This window comes from Typopeltis vanoorti, chromosome 18 (genome assembly GCF_054136105.1).
Source record: "Typopeltis vanoorti isolate ZY-2024b chromosome 18, IOZ_Tvanoo_1.0, whole genome shotgun sequence".
NCBI lineage: Eukaryota > Metazoa > Arthropoda > Arachnida > Uropygi > Thelyphonidae > Typopeltis > Typopeltis vanoorti.
This window is the reverse complement of record NC_143566.1, coordinates 13,013,452-13,030,143: the sequence shown is the minus strand read 5'-3', so window position 1 is coordinate 13,030,143 and position 16,692 is coordinate 13,013,452. Positions and strand designations below refer to the sequence as shown.

The window sequence follows — 16,692 nt, the reverse complement described above, 5'->3', positions numbered from 1 at the left end:
TATATATACTTCTTACTTTTTATTTTTTTTTACATAGTTTGGAAACCCTGCTCTAGAACTCACATGTGGAACTTTTTGAAGCCACTTCAGGCTTCATTAAGCAGGGTGGTGGTGTTCTCACACCAGGTGACGAAATCCATCTTCAACCTAAACAATCACAAACATACATGTCCACAGTGGGATTTGAACCCATAGCCTGTTTATTGGAGAGCAGGTGTAACCACTCGGCCAACCAGACCAGTGTACTAATCACATATCATGTACTAATAACAATAAATAGTTACCATCCGGAGCACAAGTTTACAATCCATCATTGTAGACTGCTACTGCAGCATTAAGTGAGAGCAGTGTTCAGGTTCATGGACAATGTTAATACATTTTAATAACATACTGAGTGCACAGTTCATAGTGTATGTGAACATGTAGCTCATGTAGCTGATCATTACATAGGGTACACTTAAAGTGATACCTGCACATTTCAGGACATTTCTCAGGAGGATGTTGATTAGTTATCAGCATATAACTGTTTTATCGAGATAATATTGCTAATAATGTTTTAGATCTCTTTGGAATAAACAGTCATATTTAAGTGACTTCTATGTAAAACTTGCTGTTACAGGTGATACTGTCCAGTGATGGAATGGATGAGCCCAGATCAGCACCTACTCATGGAATTCCTCAGCTGCATGATATGCTGGATGGCCTTTCTGGCATGACTATTATGGCCAGCCACCAATAGCTGACTCTGAACTGGCATGGACCAGGAAAATCAGACAAATTAAAACAAAACATTGTGATGGATGTTGAGTGTTGCTGCAATGTGATTTCTGCCCGTTGTTGTGAATGTTTAAGTGAAAGAATATCAATCTGTATTGGAGGTTGATGGCAAGAATGAATATGACTCAGTGAGGCATGTTCACTCCTGTGGAGTGAACTGTTTATGTTGCTGTGGAGAGTAAAAAGAGAATACGGTCCATTTAGAGAGGTGAAATAGTTATAGGAATGTATTTGAAGACCTGTAGATTTATCTGAAAGTATTTATTCTTTCTTATATATTGTATACAACCACCAGAAGATAAAAAAAAAAATTTGGCTTTTAATGTTATTCTTGTTTTCAAAGAATAAACAGTAATTCGAGTATGGAAAGAGGAAATTCCAGTACCAGTTATGATCTAGTGCTTGTATATATATAACCCTGCATTTGTACCTGTCATCAGACAAAACTGAAGAAAGAATGCTTTATTTCAAGCAGAAAATTGTGGTTTTCTTTTAAACATTGTTTTTCATGATAGTGTATATTACAGAATACTGAAGGGGGGGGGGACTACTATTACTGAAGTGGTACAAGGTTCTTTATTTGTAAAGATTTTTTACTTTGAATTAGTGAGATGAATTTCATTTTGAAATTGAATGAATTGTTTGTATTGGGAAGCTAAAGTTGTTAATCCTACAAGGGATTTACAAAGAAATTTAAATTTTTTTTAAAATTTCGGAAATTGATTAAAAAAATTTAATAAATTTTTTGTAAATATTTATTTTTGTATAGTTTTTTAAAACTAGAATTGCTTTTAAAGTAAATGAAATATATTGTAAAGAAACCAGAAATAATTAAATGGTATGAACTTAATATTTTTTGGGGGGGGAGGGGGGATTCGGGAATAAACAAAAATAAAAAGGGAATATATTATTATTATTATTTGACACCTCCAGGGTGTCTAGAGATTCATTGAGAGAGGGCACCTGCTCTACAACTATCTCTACCACTCAGTCCACTAACTGACTGCAACTACACCAATGCCATCTACAGCTGACCACCACTAGTATTTCCACAGACAATCACAAACATCCCTGCCATTGGTGGTATTTGAATCCTCAGCCTTTTGGCTGGAGAGCGGATATGCTAACCACTCGGCCAATCAGGCTGGCAAATAGATATTCTTTATTATCTGATGATATATATATTTCACTTTCTGAATTAAAGTCATCAGATACTTCATAATTCTCATGGTCATGAGATTAAATAAGTAGGAGTAAAATAGATAAATGAATACTTGATGCATGCAACCTGGAAGAAAACATTATGGAGGCAAGATCAGATGAATGGTAATAATCCATTACACGAGGAGTGCAGTATGAGCAGCAGTTATTTAATGAGGCGAAAAAAAAAAAACTAACACTACATGGTCAATAGAAGAAAGAATGGTTTTGGGGAGGGATTATGTTGGTTGCATGGTAGAAACGTGGTAGAATGATTATGGCAGTGGAGGATATAGTCGAGATATTTAATGATGAATTCATACATCCTTGTAAATGTGACATCATTCAGAACTTGAGTGTTGTAGAAAGGATGGAGATGGGCACATGAGTAAGTGAACAAGAGGAATATGGAGAATTAGTCAACTTGATAAGGTTGTATGGCTTGATGTATCACCACATGTTTTTGACAAAATGTTTCAGGAGTTAACATTTTTTACATTGGGCCAAGTTTCAAAGAGGGCAAAATTGTTTGCTTCATTTGGGTGGTAATAAGGCTGTGGCCAGGGCCGGTGCTAGGCAGCACGTCGCCCGCCTGCAAAGCTGAAATGGGTGTCCCCAAACAAATGGCAACTTATTTATTTATTTTTATTTTTGTCATAATCATGTGGAAAGAATTTACAAGAATTTTTTGTAAATTTGTAACTGTAAATTTGCAGCAATTATATTGACTTAGTTAATTATTATTACTTAATTTGTTAACAAAAATTTAAAGAAAGAATGAAACTTTGTACTAACACTTTGAAACGGTGCCTGCCTGCAATGCAGGCTCGCTTTGACTTCAACTTATTGGCCAATGTGTGTGTGTGTGTGTTTGGAGTTGTGGTTGATGTGTTAGGTTAGTGAGAACTACAATTTAGAATTGGATTTGCAAGAGAGAGAATGATGCTGTTAAATGAAATGCATTTATATGACAAGCTGGTTTAGGATGGGATTAGATAGATTAGTGGCTGGATTTGACAGTAGTTAGCATGTTACGTGTGATGATGGGGGAGGGACAATATCCCATAGAGGAAACTTACTAGAAGTGTACTTCAAGGGTCTGAGGCACACCTCTGAGATCATTGCTGTTTTAATATGTATGTTAATGATATCATAAATGGTGGTATGCAGTTTAAACTGGATATTGGGAATGGTGATACGTTAACTTATCAAAAATATCCAGCCGCTCTTTTGTAGCAATGGATATGGCTATATATGTCACAACTGTGTCTCATACAATTGTCATGGAAAAATAAACATTAACAGTAAAATGGGCTGTACTTGAAGAGTTCAGTGATTTGACATGACTTTCTCATAGGATGCCACCTTTGCAACACTTGGATTTTTGGGAAATTTCTTTGCTGTTGCTACTTCCCTAATCAACTGTAAGTGATGTTATTGTGATGTGGAAATGTCTAGGAGCAACAGCAGCACAACTTCAGGTTACATGAACTACCAAAATAATTGCCTGTCCTTGGTTGAAACACTTAGGTTTCAAATTGTCTCTGCAAAATGTTTCTCCATGGCCATGCAGCTGCACACAAGCCTAATATATAAGGGTGGTGACTGGCATTGGGTGGAGTGATGTAAAGTTTGCTGCCAGTGGACTCTGGAGCAGTGGAAATGCATTCTCTTGAATGATGAATCGCACTTTAACACCTGGCAATCTGAGAGACGTATCTGGGTATGGCAGGTGTCAGGAGAATACCATCTGCCTGAATGTGCCAGCTGTGAAGTTTGGATGAGGGGGGATCATGATCGGGGGCTGTTTTACATTGTTAAAGTTGGGCCCCCTACTTCCAGTGATAGGAAATCTTAACACTTAATGACATTCTAGATAATTCTAGAATGTCATTCTAGAACGGTATCAACACAACACTCTCCACATTCACAAAATAAGGTCTGTGCTGGAATGGTTTCATGAATTATATCATCCCTATCTCAACCCCATTTGAACACTTGTGAGATGAATTGGAATGCTAACTGGCTTACTAATGCCCTTCTGGAAGAGTGAAAAGGAATTACTGTAACAACATATCAAAATCTAATGGAAATCCTTCCCAGAAGATTGAATGCTGTTATATAAGCACAGGGTGGACCAGTTCCATATTAGGTTGGTATCAGTAGGTGTCTGGATATTTTTGATCAGGCAGTGAATGCATGTGTATATCATTCAAAGTTGGGTAGAATTAGGAGTATAGTATATGTTCTAAATCTGCATGAGGATTTAAGTGGACTAGGTGCATGGGCATGTGAGTGGGTCGCCAGTTCAGTGTAAACTATATGGTTTTAAAATTCTGGAAACAAAGATAGGATATGGAGTATAAAATTGGTGGGGATATCTTTAGAAGTAGACATGATGAGAGAGATCTGGGGGTGATGGTGGATAAGGACCTAAAATTTCAGGAACACATTGCTAAAATTGTGGAGACAGCACGGCAGATTATGGCAATGATGTGTGTAGGGGGGGGGATGCTGATGTGTAGAAGTAAAGATGTGTAGTTCCACTGGATATGGCTTTGATCAGGCTGCATGTGGATTACTGTTCAGAGATTTGGGATTCTTAGTTTTCAAAAGAATGAAGAGATACTGGAAAGAATCCTGAGACTCTTAACTAAAGTTATTTCTGGTCTCTGGAGTCATGAGCATGAAGATGGATTGAGCAAATATTGTATGTTGTCTAGTAGATAAAAGAAAGAGGGGCGGTGAGTTATATTTGATACATAAGTTAAGAGGTTATTACCAGATTAACATGAGGTTTCTCATAGAAACTTTACATTTTTCATATTGGGAGAACATGAGCCATTCCTGAAAATTGTATAAGGAGAGTGAACTTAGTGGGAGGAAGGAGTAGGTTTTTTGCATGGAGAGTGGTAGGTGATTGGAATATATTGCCTGAGAGTGTGGTTAACATGAAACAGACTGTGAATGCATTTAAAGTATGGTATGAGGAGCTGTATCTGTTACAGTTGGACCTCCCATGACGAATATTTTGACTCTTTGGAGCTCTGATAATGATGATACTAATGTATTGTTTGTTACAGTTATATCTGCATTTAAGATATTAAAAGTGTCAATTTATTCTTTTTTTTTTTGCACTCTGTCTTGATGTCTGTATATCTGCCATTTTAAAGCAATTATTAAAACTTGGAATCAAAATGTTTTTCTTGCAATTTTCTGCAGAAATAAATTTAACTATTTTACCATTAATAGGTATATATGTATGTGCCAAATGTGGTCACAAATTGTTCTCCAGTCGTTGTAAATATGCTCATCATTCTCCTTGGCCAGCATTTACTCAAACTGTTCAAGAAGACAGCGTTATTAAAAGACCAGAAATTTTAAGGCCAAAAGCTTTAAAGGTATGTTATTTAAATTATAAATCTCAAATGCAGTTGCCCAGAACATATTCTCCTAAAATAATGCAAAAAAAAATCTTAGGAGTTAAATTATCTTAAAATGAGTAATAAAGTTTATCAACACTTGAATATTATTATTATATAGCCTCTCCATGGGGTCTAAAGACTTTGTGAGAGGCCTGCACTAACTATTATTGATATGATACCTATCATATTTCTCGTGACAAAGCACTTACGATTGCTTCTATAGTCTCCCTAGCTCATTTTCCACTCTGAGAGAAAGAGGGAAAAAAACTTTGTTACTTGCACTCTTACGGGGCACTTAAGAGTGACCACTTGTTCTCTCCCATCATTATTTGGAAAATTTTGCATCTGCTGTATAATCCTCCTTCACCTTTTCATTTACATCCACCAAAACAATCATTTGCATTCTCACAGCATCACTAACATCCTTTGCACTTGGAAAACATGATTTTATCATACCCAAGTATATGCTGCTTATTGTGAAATCACCATAGCCATGCATTCCTTTTTCTTCCCTCTCTCCTTTCTCTTGTCTGCTGTACTACCTGCATGGCATTTATCCCTTTTGCTGAGCTCACAATTTGTTCTATTTATTCATAAATAAACATTTTAATAGTTTGTATGGTCAGAATTCAGAGCAGGAATGAAATCCTGAACCTTGGATTTATAATTATAATGATTGTATGAATTGTAAATCAATTCATATGATTATAATGCAGAATTTGAACAAATGAATTACTTAATAAATTTTAAGCACCTGCACTCTATGAGAGAATTTTAAATACAGTATGACACTCCCTCCCCCCCAAAAAAAGTAATGAATAACTACAATATATTAGTTATTCAGTATTGTTTTTTTTTTTTTTTTTCCATACCATACTAAAATGAAGATATTTACCGCGCAGTTAGCCTAGTGGCTTTGCGCTTCGCAACCATATGCCTGGGGAAGGAGTGTCCCAGGTTCGATTCCCGTTGTAGACGTGAGGAATTTGAGGATCTTCCTCAGGCATAGCCAAGTTAGCCGGTCTTGGTCGCGGTCAGTAGGGTTTTTTCCGCCAGTTTATCTGGCGTTTTTCATCCTGCAAACAGGCAAACCGGCCCCGTGAACATACGCCTCTACAGTCAAAAATATATCCCCCCCAAACGGCAGACCAGGCGACGGGTCGGTTGGGAGTAGTACTAACAAGAAGTCGCATCTAAAAGTAACACGCGGACCCTGCATCGGAAGCGGGATAACGTGTAGAAGAGGAGGGAGGAAGGACTAAAATGAAGATATTTACAGTTTGCGTGCGTGGGGTGGGGTGAGGACTTAAAAAAAGTGTAATAGTAGTGGAAAATATCGACAAAATGTTGGAAAATGTGAATATTGACAAGATTGTTAAAAGTGCAGTGGAGAAAGGTTAGCAGAATATTGAGGTTGTCATGAGTGAAATAGCATGCTCACGTGAAGTCCCTTCTCCAGATAAAATGAGCTGTAGTGATTGGAGAAACATATCTGAGTGGTAGAAAAGATGCAAGAAAAGAGAAAATAATATACTACAAAGTGAGTGGGAAAGTAAGGAGAAAATTTTGTATGGTGATTGTGTAAGAGGCGTGTTTAATGAGGACATGACAAAATTGTGCCTGACAGATGTGGATGTTAAGGATGTTAGTGAGGCTGTCGGTATGCAAATTAGTAAAATAAGAATTGATTGATTTAGCAAACATGCAAATAATTTAAAAGATAAAAATGGTAAGCGAGAAGATATGAAATGGTTATTGGAAGAAGCAAAAAGAAGACTGCCAAAGATTGAGTCTATTGCCATGATCTGATGAGAATGTGGACGATGATTACAAACAAAAGTCAGTATGTTGGTTGTGCAGTAGGAGTAGTGTGCAGTTTGTAGGAATATGAAATGAATATGATGGATGGGGGAGAAGAGATTTTTATGACTGCATGCCTTTGAATCGACTTGGAGTTATGTCTGAAGAAAGTGTTGTTCAGTGACATTGTGGAAGTGAAATCTGTAACTAGTGCTGTTAAGTGGGAAGCAGGTATGCACTTGTGCTGGCATCTTTGAAGCAAATGGGTACAAAAATGAGCAGAAAATGTTGAATGGTAGTGTCTTGGGTACTGAATTTTAATGGAATAGACAATACAAGAGATAAAAGTAGTTGCTAGGCCTAAGGGAATGCTGAAGTTCATGTATACTAATATCATCCAGATTCATCAGTAATAATAGGGAGGAGTTTTCAGCATTGGATGGTGGAATTTGGCTAAAAGTCCTAATCTTTAATTTGGCTGCTAATGAACTGCAGCCAAACAGAGGTGGGCAGAAGGCAGTGTGTTTGAAGCCAACTGGTGTAAGATGGAGTCCAGCAGGACAAAATAAATGTTTGGTTGCTGATATATCTCAGCAACCAAAGTAAGATGTGAATGACATTGACATCAAATTCCTGACATGTACCCTCAAGGGTTATACAGGATATGATAGTACTATATGAAAAATTTACATTATTACTAACTTCCTATCTACGATTTTCTTCCAAATCAGTCTGTTGCCTGTCAAGATCACAACATTATCAGATATTATATTTATATCTTCTGAGGCACTTTTTACCGTATCAATTCACCAATATCTTGGTCTTCCTCTGCGTCTTTTTCCTGCCAACCTGGCAGAGAACACTTGTTTTGCTAATCTTTCCTCTCCTATTCTGATTAAGTGACCATACCACCTGAGATTAGCTGTGCTAATGCATTCCTGGATGCTGACATTGTCATGTTCTTTCCTAATATCCTCGTTTTTTAATATGATATTGCCATTGATGCCATCTGTTCATGCCTCTAATCTTTCTCAGGACTCTTATATCAGTGGTCTCTAGTCTTTGGTCAAGTGTTTTATTTCTGACCCAGTTCCCAGATTCATAAGTTACAATTGGTTTGAACACTGTCTTGTGTACAGCTAATCTAGTGCTTTGATTAATTTCTCTCTTATTTCATATAAATTTATTCAATTGACTTCCTACCATACCAGCTTTGTTGATTTCTGTTGTCTATTTCCATATTTAATTTAGTGAAGATGGTAAATTATTATTATTATTTTTATTATTCAGGCCTCCATGATGAGTCTCTTGACTCCAAGAAGGCGTGAATAATAATAATAATTTACCATCTTCACTAAAAATCGTGCCCAAATAGTTGAAATGTTTTACTTGTCCTATAGGTTCTCCATTCACAATGTAGTTGATATTTTCAATCCTTCTGCCTATTTTCATTGTCTTTGTCTTATTATACTGAACTTCATAACTTATCTATTACAACAGTTATTCAATTTAGTCAGGGAATCTTGCAGATTTATTTAGAATTTATATAGACAAGTATAACATTGTTCGTGTAAAACAAAGAGCTGAGATTAACATCTCTAATTTTAATATCAGGTTTAATACCACTTTCCTTCATAATGTGATCCATATAGATCAGTGGTCTTCAAACTTTTCGCTGTGAGGGCCACTTTGGGTACTTCAGCACTGTTCAGTGGGCCGTAGTAATAAAAAACTCTAGAACTAGATATATGAGTTTTATTGAAAGGAGATAAAAACTGATCACACAGTATGTGAGATTAAATTGTCGTATATTAATGACAAAGAACACTATCAGCAAATTTTTGCTAGTCTTTAGTTTTTCAACCAAATATACACCGACAATTTACATGTAAATTTTTTTTTTTAATTTCGTATAATCTCGAGTTTTCTGTCAATGAATACAGATCGGGAAATTTTGTTTTTATTTCGTTTTTTGCTGGTTAGTTCATTTTAATCATGTTTTTACCAACTTTTAAGTGCTTATTTCGTGCAACATAAATTTTTTTTTGGTTGATAAAAAAGTTTATTCAGATGTAACTTTTTTATTTCATTTTGAATTCTTTTAATTTTTTTTTTCTTAATTAGTCCATTTTTAGCCAACCTTTTACAGTCAGAAAGACCGGAACTTGGATTACGGTTACTTTTTGCTATTCGGGAATATATTTTGAACACAATTTTAATTAATGCATTTGAAATCTATCAACACCCCATGTTTTTGTTTTGCGGATTCTTATTGAAAAATGAGTCCAATTGGCAGGCCGGATAAAATCATATCGTGGGCCACATCTGACTGGGCCATAGTTTGGAGACCCCTGATATAGATAATGAATAACAGAGGAGATAACCTACATCCTTGTCTGACACCAGATTTAACATTCAACCATCTTCCTGTACATCCTTCAATTCTAAATGCTGACTTACAACTCAGATAAAGACGCAGTATTGCTTGATATGATGCCCCATTGACACCATATAACTGTAGTGTTTTGAATAGCTTCTCTCTTGGCACCTTGTCTTATGCCTTTTCCAGATCTAAAAACTGAAATACAGATCTTTGTTATATTCCCATGTTGAGATTTCTCAACTCTTTGTCATAAAGTGAAAATCTGATCCTGAAAGCCTCTATTTGGCCTGAATCCAAGCTGGTTCTTCACCAAGCTTTTTTCCACAATCCTCAAATGTTTCTCAAGTATACTTGCATGAATCTTACTAGGAATACTTAGTGGAGAAATACCTCTGTAATTCTCACATTCAGTTTTATTTCCCTGTTTATATATGGGTACTATGAGAGCTCTACTCCAATCATCTGGAATTCGTCCTTCTGTTCAGGCCTTCTGAACTATGCACTGTAAGACTTATACTTCCATACTTCAGCATTTCTGGTCAAATATCATCTACTCCTGCTGCCTTTCCACATTTTAGGCCTTTGATGGTTTTTTTTCTACTTCAAGTATGGATATGTATTTCTGATTGCATCCTTATTGAGTGTTTTTTTTACCACTATGCTATCACTGCTTGTTTCATTTAGTAATTTTTTGAAGTAATTACTCCATACTTCAAGGATATCTTTTTCTCTAGTTTTCATGTCACTTTTATCATCTGTAATTCCTTTTACAGCACTCTTTCCTCCATTTCTGAACTTCAACAACCTGCAGAATGTCTTGCCACCTTCTTGATATTTATTTACTATGTTCTTACCAAAGTCTTTCCATGACTTACTCAGTGTTTAGCTTTCTTACATTTGTCTCTATATTCTCTAAGAGCACAAGCTGACTTATTTGCCAAGAAGTTTTGATATGCTTTTTTCTTTTCCTTTGCTGCCTCTTGAACTTCCTGTGTCCACTGTGGAGTTCTGATTTTTCTATCCTTATAGACAACCTTACCTGCTGATTGATTCAGCCATCAATCAGTGTTTTCTTCAGGGCTTACCATTCAAACTCCAAGGTTTGGATTCTGTTCTCAAACTCATTTTTTCTTTAATAATGTTTGTGTATTTTAGTCTGCAGTTCATATCTGAGAGCTGTTCAACTTTTATTCACTTTAAAACTTTCTTACACGTTCTTCTTTTCAATATGAAATTCAATTTTATCTTGCTCAAAACTAAATGGTGATCACTTCCAATTTCAAATCCTCTGTACACAACTGCACAACTGGTGTTGTGCACCAGTGAGAAAACATCAATATCAGCAATAACATGGTAAATGAGACCTTTCTTATTCCTTGCCTCTTCTCTCCATGTGAATTTGTGCACATTTTTATGTTGGAACATTGAGTTAGTAATAACCAGTCCATCTCCTGAGCAGAAATCCAACAGGTATTTGCCATTATTATTAGCTTTGCTCTTTTCTCCAAATTTTCCAAAAATATTTTTGTAAGTCTGACAATCATTTCCTACTCTGCTATTTAGATCTCTAATCAGGACCAACTTTTCCTTTTTGATTGTGTCAGTTGCTTTCTCTAAAGCCTCAAAACATTCCTCCACTTCTACCTTAGCAGAACCTTTTGTTGGACCATAGGCACAAATAAGTCTCATTGTCCAGTTCTCCATTCTGATATTTGCCCACATCACTGTGATTTGGGCAAATATTACTCTACTAGAGACTGCCTATCATTCAATAAGATTAGCCTTTTATTTAGTGTTGAATAACATGGCTACTTCTTCTTTTCCTTGATTGTCATTGCCTGAATTTAACATTTTGTATTTATTGCTCCGATTGCCAGTTTTTGTCTTTTTTGTTTTAGTCACTCCCTATTATGTTGATCTGGTACTTATCCAATTCCTTAGCTAGCTCCATTTCTTTTTTGCCATTCAGGCCTCTTATGTTGATAGTACCGATCTTGAAGTCTGATGTTGAGTTGGGGTGTTTGGGGATTTGTGCCATTAGATGACTTTTTGCTGTTTGGGCTGGCTCCCTGACAAAAAACTATGGGGCTTGTTTAACCAGGGGACACCCCAGCTGGTATGAAATTCTGTCATGTCGTACCATCATTTTATATTTTGCTTTAAGCCAATAAGAATACAATTTAATTGGCTAAATCTGAAATTGCCAGCCCATCCTCATTCATTCAGTATCCAGGTAGATACCTAACAGTGCACACCACGAGAAGGTGAGGATTGGACATTAGCTCAGAAGCCCTGGTAGGTTCAATGCATTCCTTTAAAGGATATGTGGAAGTCTCCTCTCAGTTATACAGCTTTGACCTTTAAGCACCCCTGACATTGATATGCCTTAGAAAATTAGCACATTGAGTACATGTCAAGTAATTATTATGCAGAACATTAAATATGGGAACATACTTTAGGAGTAGAGATCACATAGATGGAAGGAAATGAAATTTATACAATTTAGTGGGAGATAATTACTTGAAACAGCATGTAGAGCAGATCTGTGGTTTGACAGCTGAGTTTGGTGATTAAAGTACTTGTCAGTAATCAAGGCAAGTCAGTTTGCCCCTAATTAGTGAGCATGATCATGAAATCTTGATCTGTGATTTGGCTGAGCATGTGGAATTGCAGGTCAGGTGATTATGCCAAATCCAGGAGGCAGTGTAAAGCAATGCCATGGCATAAGAATCTGCAAGGAATGATGTTAAGTTGGGCATTCACTACATATCATGGTAGATAGTTTTTCTCTTCTTATATGTTTCAGTGTGCTGGGATACCCTGAGTCCTCGTATTTCTACTCATACTCTTCCTCCTGTACGTTAACATTCTCTCACTGATCACAAATCCTGCTCATGGTTCTGATGACAGCATGCTTCATGCCTCTCATTCAAAAACCTTGCAATGATTCAACGTTAAAGATCTTCTGTAACTAATATTTTAAACATGATCTTGCCAATTTTCAGTCAGTAGTGAATAATTCTAGTAAATTTTAGTGCTACCAAAACACTGTATTGCTTTATTTTTCTCCAGTCAGGATCAGATACCTCCTCATGTTTGGGAGAGGAACTGAGAGGACTGAGAAAGATATGGACATTATGTCCATATCTTCCTCAGTCTCCACAAAAACTTGGTGCTCTCTTCTGTTCAAGCACCTATATCAGTGGTGTTCAACCTTTTTTACCATGCGAGCTACTTTTCTATATTAAGTTATCCGGCGATCTACTCTCTTATATAGATCATGTTCCCCCAACCTGATTACACACAACTATGCAGTTAAATGCGCGCACTCACTTCGAAGGACCCACTCTCCCAGCCCTAAAAACTTTAAAGAAACTAAAAACTTTATTTGTGTATTTAAAAATTTATTTATCACTTTTAATTATTTTAATACAACAAATAAAACAAATATATTGGAATAAAATATTTATTTCTCTATTTTGAAAAACCAAAGTTAGAAAAAACAACAGATTGATTACAAACTCACAAGTTAATGCTGGTTGATTAAAAAAAAAAGTTAATGTGAAATTTGGCATTGTTTGGACCTCGCAATATTTTCATAGTCAGGTTGATAGGAAGAAGTGGCCAATTGCAGATAATCATCCAAATGATCATTTGTAATTTGGTTTCTTAAAATTGATATCTGATAAATTGATATTTGAAAAAGTGGATTCTGACAAGTATGTCGATCTGAAACATGACAGAATTTTTCGCGCAATATCAGTTAATATTGGAAATTCTTCATCTTCCAAATGACTTCATTGTTTATTGATTTTAAATGTTAACTATTCTGAATGTTTATTATCTGAAGTTCTACTTCAGCTTGGTTTATATCAAACAGCCCACTAATTTTATTTGAAATTTCTGTGATGTTCAAGTTTTCTTGAAATGGATTATTGATAAAAGATACAATCATTTAATTCTATTTCACAAATAAATTCTTTTAAATTACAGGGAAGCATTTCTTGATTTTGTTCAAAAAATTTTAATAAATATAGGAGATGTCTAAATTTGCGGTCATTTATATTTTTCTTTAATAAAAGTAAGTATTGTTGGAAACTTTTTATTGAACTTAACGTGTCAATTAAATTTTTATCTCTATCTTGTAACTCTAAATTTAAATTGCTTAATTTTGTACAGAAATCTACTAAAAATTATAAGTGTAACAACCATCTTTTATCATTCAATTGTGGATAAATATCTCCTTTTTCATCAAGAAAAATTTTTATATCGTTAATACAAGAAATCTTTCTAAAAATTGACTTCTGCTGAGCCAGCGAACATTATTGTACAACAGAAGTTCCCTATCATCCTCTGCCTGTAATTTAAATAACCAGCATTGCAGGGCTTTTCCTCAAACAGAATTTACAGTTTTAAATGTAATATCCAAAACATCTTTTGTGTTTAATCTTTTACTACACAGTACTTGTTGGTGGATAATACAGTGGTACGTTAAAATATCTGGATATTTGTCATCGTTTTTATATTCGATGACACGATCTGGATCATTATATCCTTGGCCAGTTTTTCTGGGAGCAATGGTGAAGTTGTGGCCACGTGAAAGCACGTTGAGTGCTTCAGACTTCAGAGTAACTGAAGAAAGATTGACTACCGTATTGGTAGGAAGTTTTGGTTCAGAGGTAAAGTTCATTTTTAATTTCTAAAATTTCTTGATATGTCGACCCCGTATTTTCTCAAATTCTTTATCCACCGCAGTGCACGAGACGTCATACAAAATTGACCAAAGTTCGTGATTTAACGTGCTGGAAAGCTCTCCTTCAAGCGCCTGAATAGCTGTGTTGGCATTAGCTAGGAGAAACCAAGTGGCGGCAATTTGTTCTCGTAGCAAAGCTTGGCTCACGCGGTTATAAATTCTGAGAGCCTTTTTTGAAAGGAAACGGTGCTTGAATTTAACACAATTTGGGATTACTTGATTACCCTGGCAGTGTTTTAGGAAGGTCAGACGATTTAGTTGTCTTTGATAGCTTCAGTTTCATTTTACCGTATTGGCAGGCCTTGCATGCGATGGAATCTCTGTGGATGATAGTAATTCTTGTAGAAAGGCTTAAATGTCGGTTACACATGCTTACTTAAATAACTTAAGGAAATTACAATGTACAATTGAATATACATCAAATTAAACTTTAATGTATTTCCAATATTTTGGCAACGTTGTGTTGCCATCTTCAAAAGGAACTTACAATAAAGACACGTGCATGCAGGCACTAAACACAGTAAATAAGAACGAAGCGAGGTAGCTATGGTTTTCCTAAAAGTCCTGATGGCACCCCCCCCCCCCTAGCGGGCTATGTAGATATTCTTGGCCGTTGGACTGAAGGTCTCCTGATGTAAGCCTCCCAAATTTGGGAGGCTTACATCCGGTTTCACCAGTACAGCCACTCTGGTCTTGCAGACCATGCTCTGGATACACACCACAGAATACATTGGAAGAAAGCCACAATAATACACCGGAGCAAGTTCAAATATGAAAGACTATTCATGGAATCAACCTCAGCCCTTAGAAACATGCCAAACCTCAACAAGTTTGGTTGCATGAGACTACCCCAAATTTGGGAGGCTTAAAAAGGGAAATAAAACAGTGTGAGAATTACAGAGGTATTTCCCTACTGAGTGTTCCTTGGTAAGATTTATGCAAGTTTACGTGAGAAACAGTTGTGAAGGAATTGGTGAAGAACAAGCTGGATTCAAGTCAAATAGAGGCTGTCAGGATTAGATATTCACTTTATAACAAATAGTTGAGAAATCATGGAAATATAAGATGGAAATGATGTTATACCCTGATAAGTTAGAATATTGAAATTTATCTTATCAGTGTCTAACAGAGCAAACACCCAATAAGAAACATAAGATTATGCTTGTTATCTAGGTATGAGTAGTTTTGAATGTATTAATAAGAAAAGAAAGAATTGTAGAATAATGAGATTTTACTTACTTGATATAAAAAAGGAATATGTAGGAAAAGAGTGTCAATATTAATTGTATAATTTAATACTGAGTTAAGATTAACATTACCTTTAGAGTAAAATAACCTTTATTGTGAAATAACATGCAAGGCCAGACCAACATAATCTGTGTAAATGTATCTAGAAGTAGCAGGAGAGAATCGGACAGTATGAGGTCAGACGCACGTGACGGCAAATTCTAAGTGCCATGTGAATGGCCAAAGTTACGGCGATGGCCGTTAGGGAGGAAGTATAAAAGGGTTAGAACCCTCCCCCTCTCTTGTTTCTTAGTTTTCACCTCGTGACGATCGGAGCTCTGTGGTGCGAGGTCCATTGCTGGCATGCAGTTGGATGGTTTTCAGCAGGAAGTCTAATCCCGAGGTACTGCAGCAGGCTATGTCGCATGGAACGTCGAGGAAAGTATGTGTCCGAAAAGCTGTAACAAAAGAGGTCAGATAGAAGATCACATTAGCATATCGATGATCGGAAGCCTAAACTGTGCTATAGAAACAAGGCAGTGAAGAAAGAGTTAAGTGTAACAAAGGAACGGAACTGTCGTGAATAGATAATTTGTTATTTGATCTTGTGTGTAATCCATGGAATTAATGCTATGTAAATTTAAAAACGAAGGACTCAGAGAGATTTCTTAGAAAGGACTATAGGAAAGATAGTTATTGTGTAGAAGATTGAGTGGAATAAGTATAATACGAGTTTGAATATTGAGTATGTCTAAAATATGTTTAAGAGGATTTGACCCAAGGAGTGATTGTTAACTGAGATTCAAAAAATTTAAGATTATGGTGTGAGATTTATACTTTGTGTATGGTGTAGGTTGATAAAAAGTTAATGTGCTTTTCTGTGGAAAGTGTTGGAGTTATCAGAATTGATATATTCTTTAACTAGATTTGAATGAAACCTTTTATTTTGTATTATTAGTAGTATGTACATTTTGTTAAATAAACCTTGCTATTTAACCTACTTTGTCTCTTTATGGAATTCGATGCACCACTTGTAAAATTAGTTAAGAATCAGGAAATTTATAGAAAATAATATACCGTCACGATTGCATATCTCGTTATCTTTGTTCACTTCTTACCAACTTCTT

At 35.8% G+C, this 16,692-nt stretch overlaps 1 protein-coding gene across 2 annotated transcripts in view; it reads left to right on the top strand.

Annotated features, from left to right (window-relative positions):
• The window catches only part of LOC150096496 (methionine-R-sulfoxide reductase B1-like), a 72,723-nt gene that overhangs the window by 12,558 nt on the left and 43,473 nt on the right, over window positions 1–16,692 (top strand). For both annotated transcript variants that reach the window (XM_090408227.1, XM_090408228.1), the window contains exon 2: window positions 5,230–5,378. In XM_090408227.1, coding sequence (XP_090264353.1) covers window positions 5,230–5,378 — 149 coding nt within the window. The remainder of the gene's footprint in view (window positions 1–5,229; window positions 5,379–16,692) is intronic.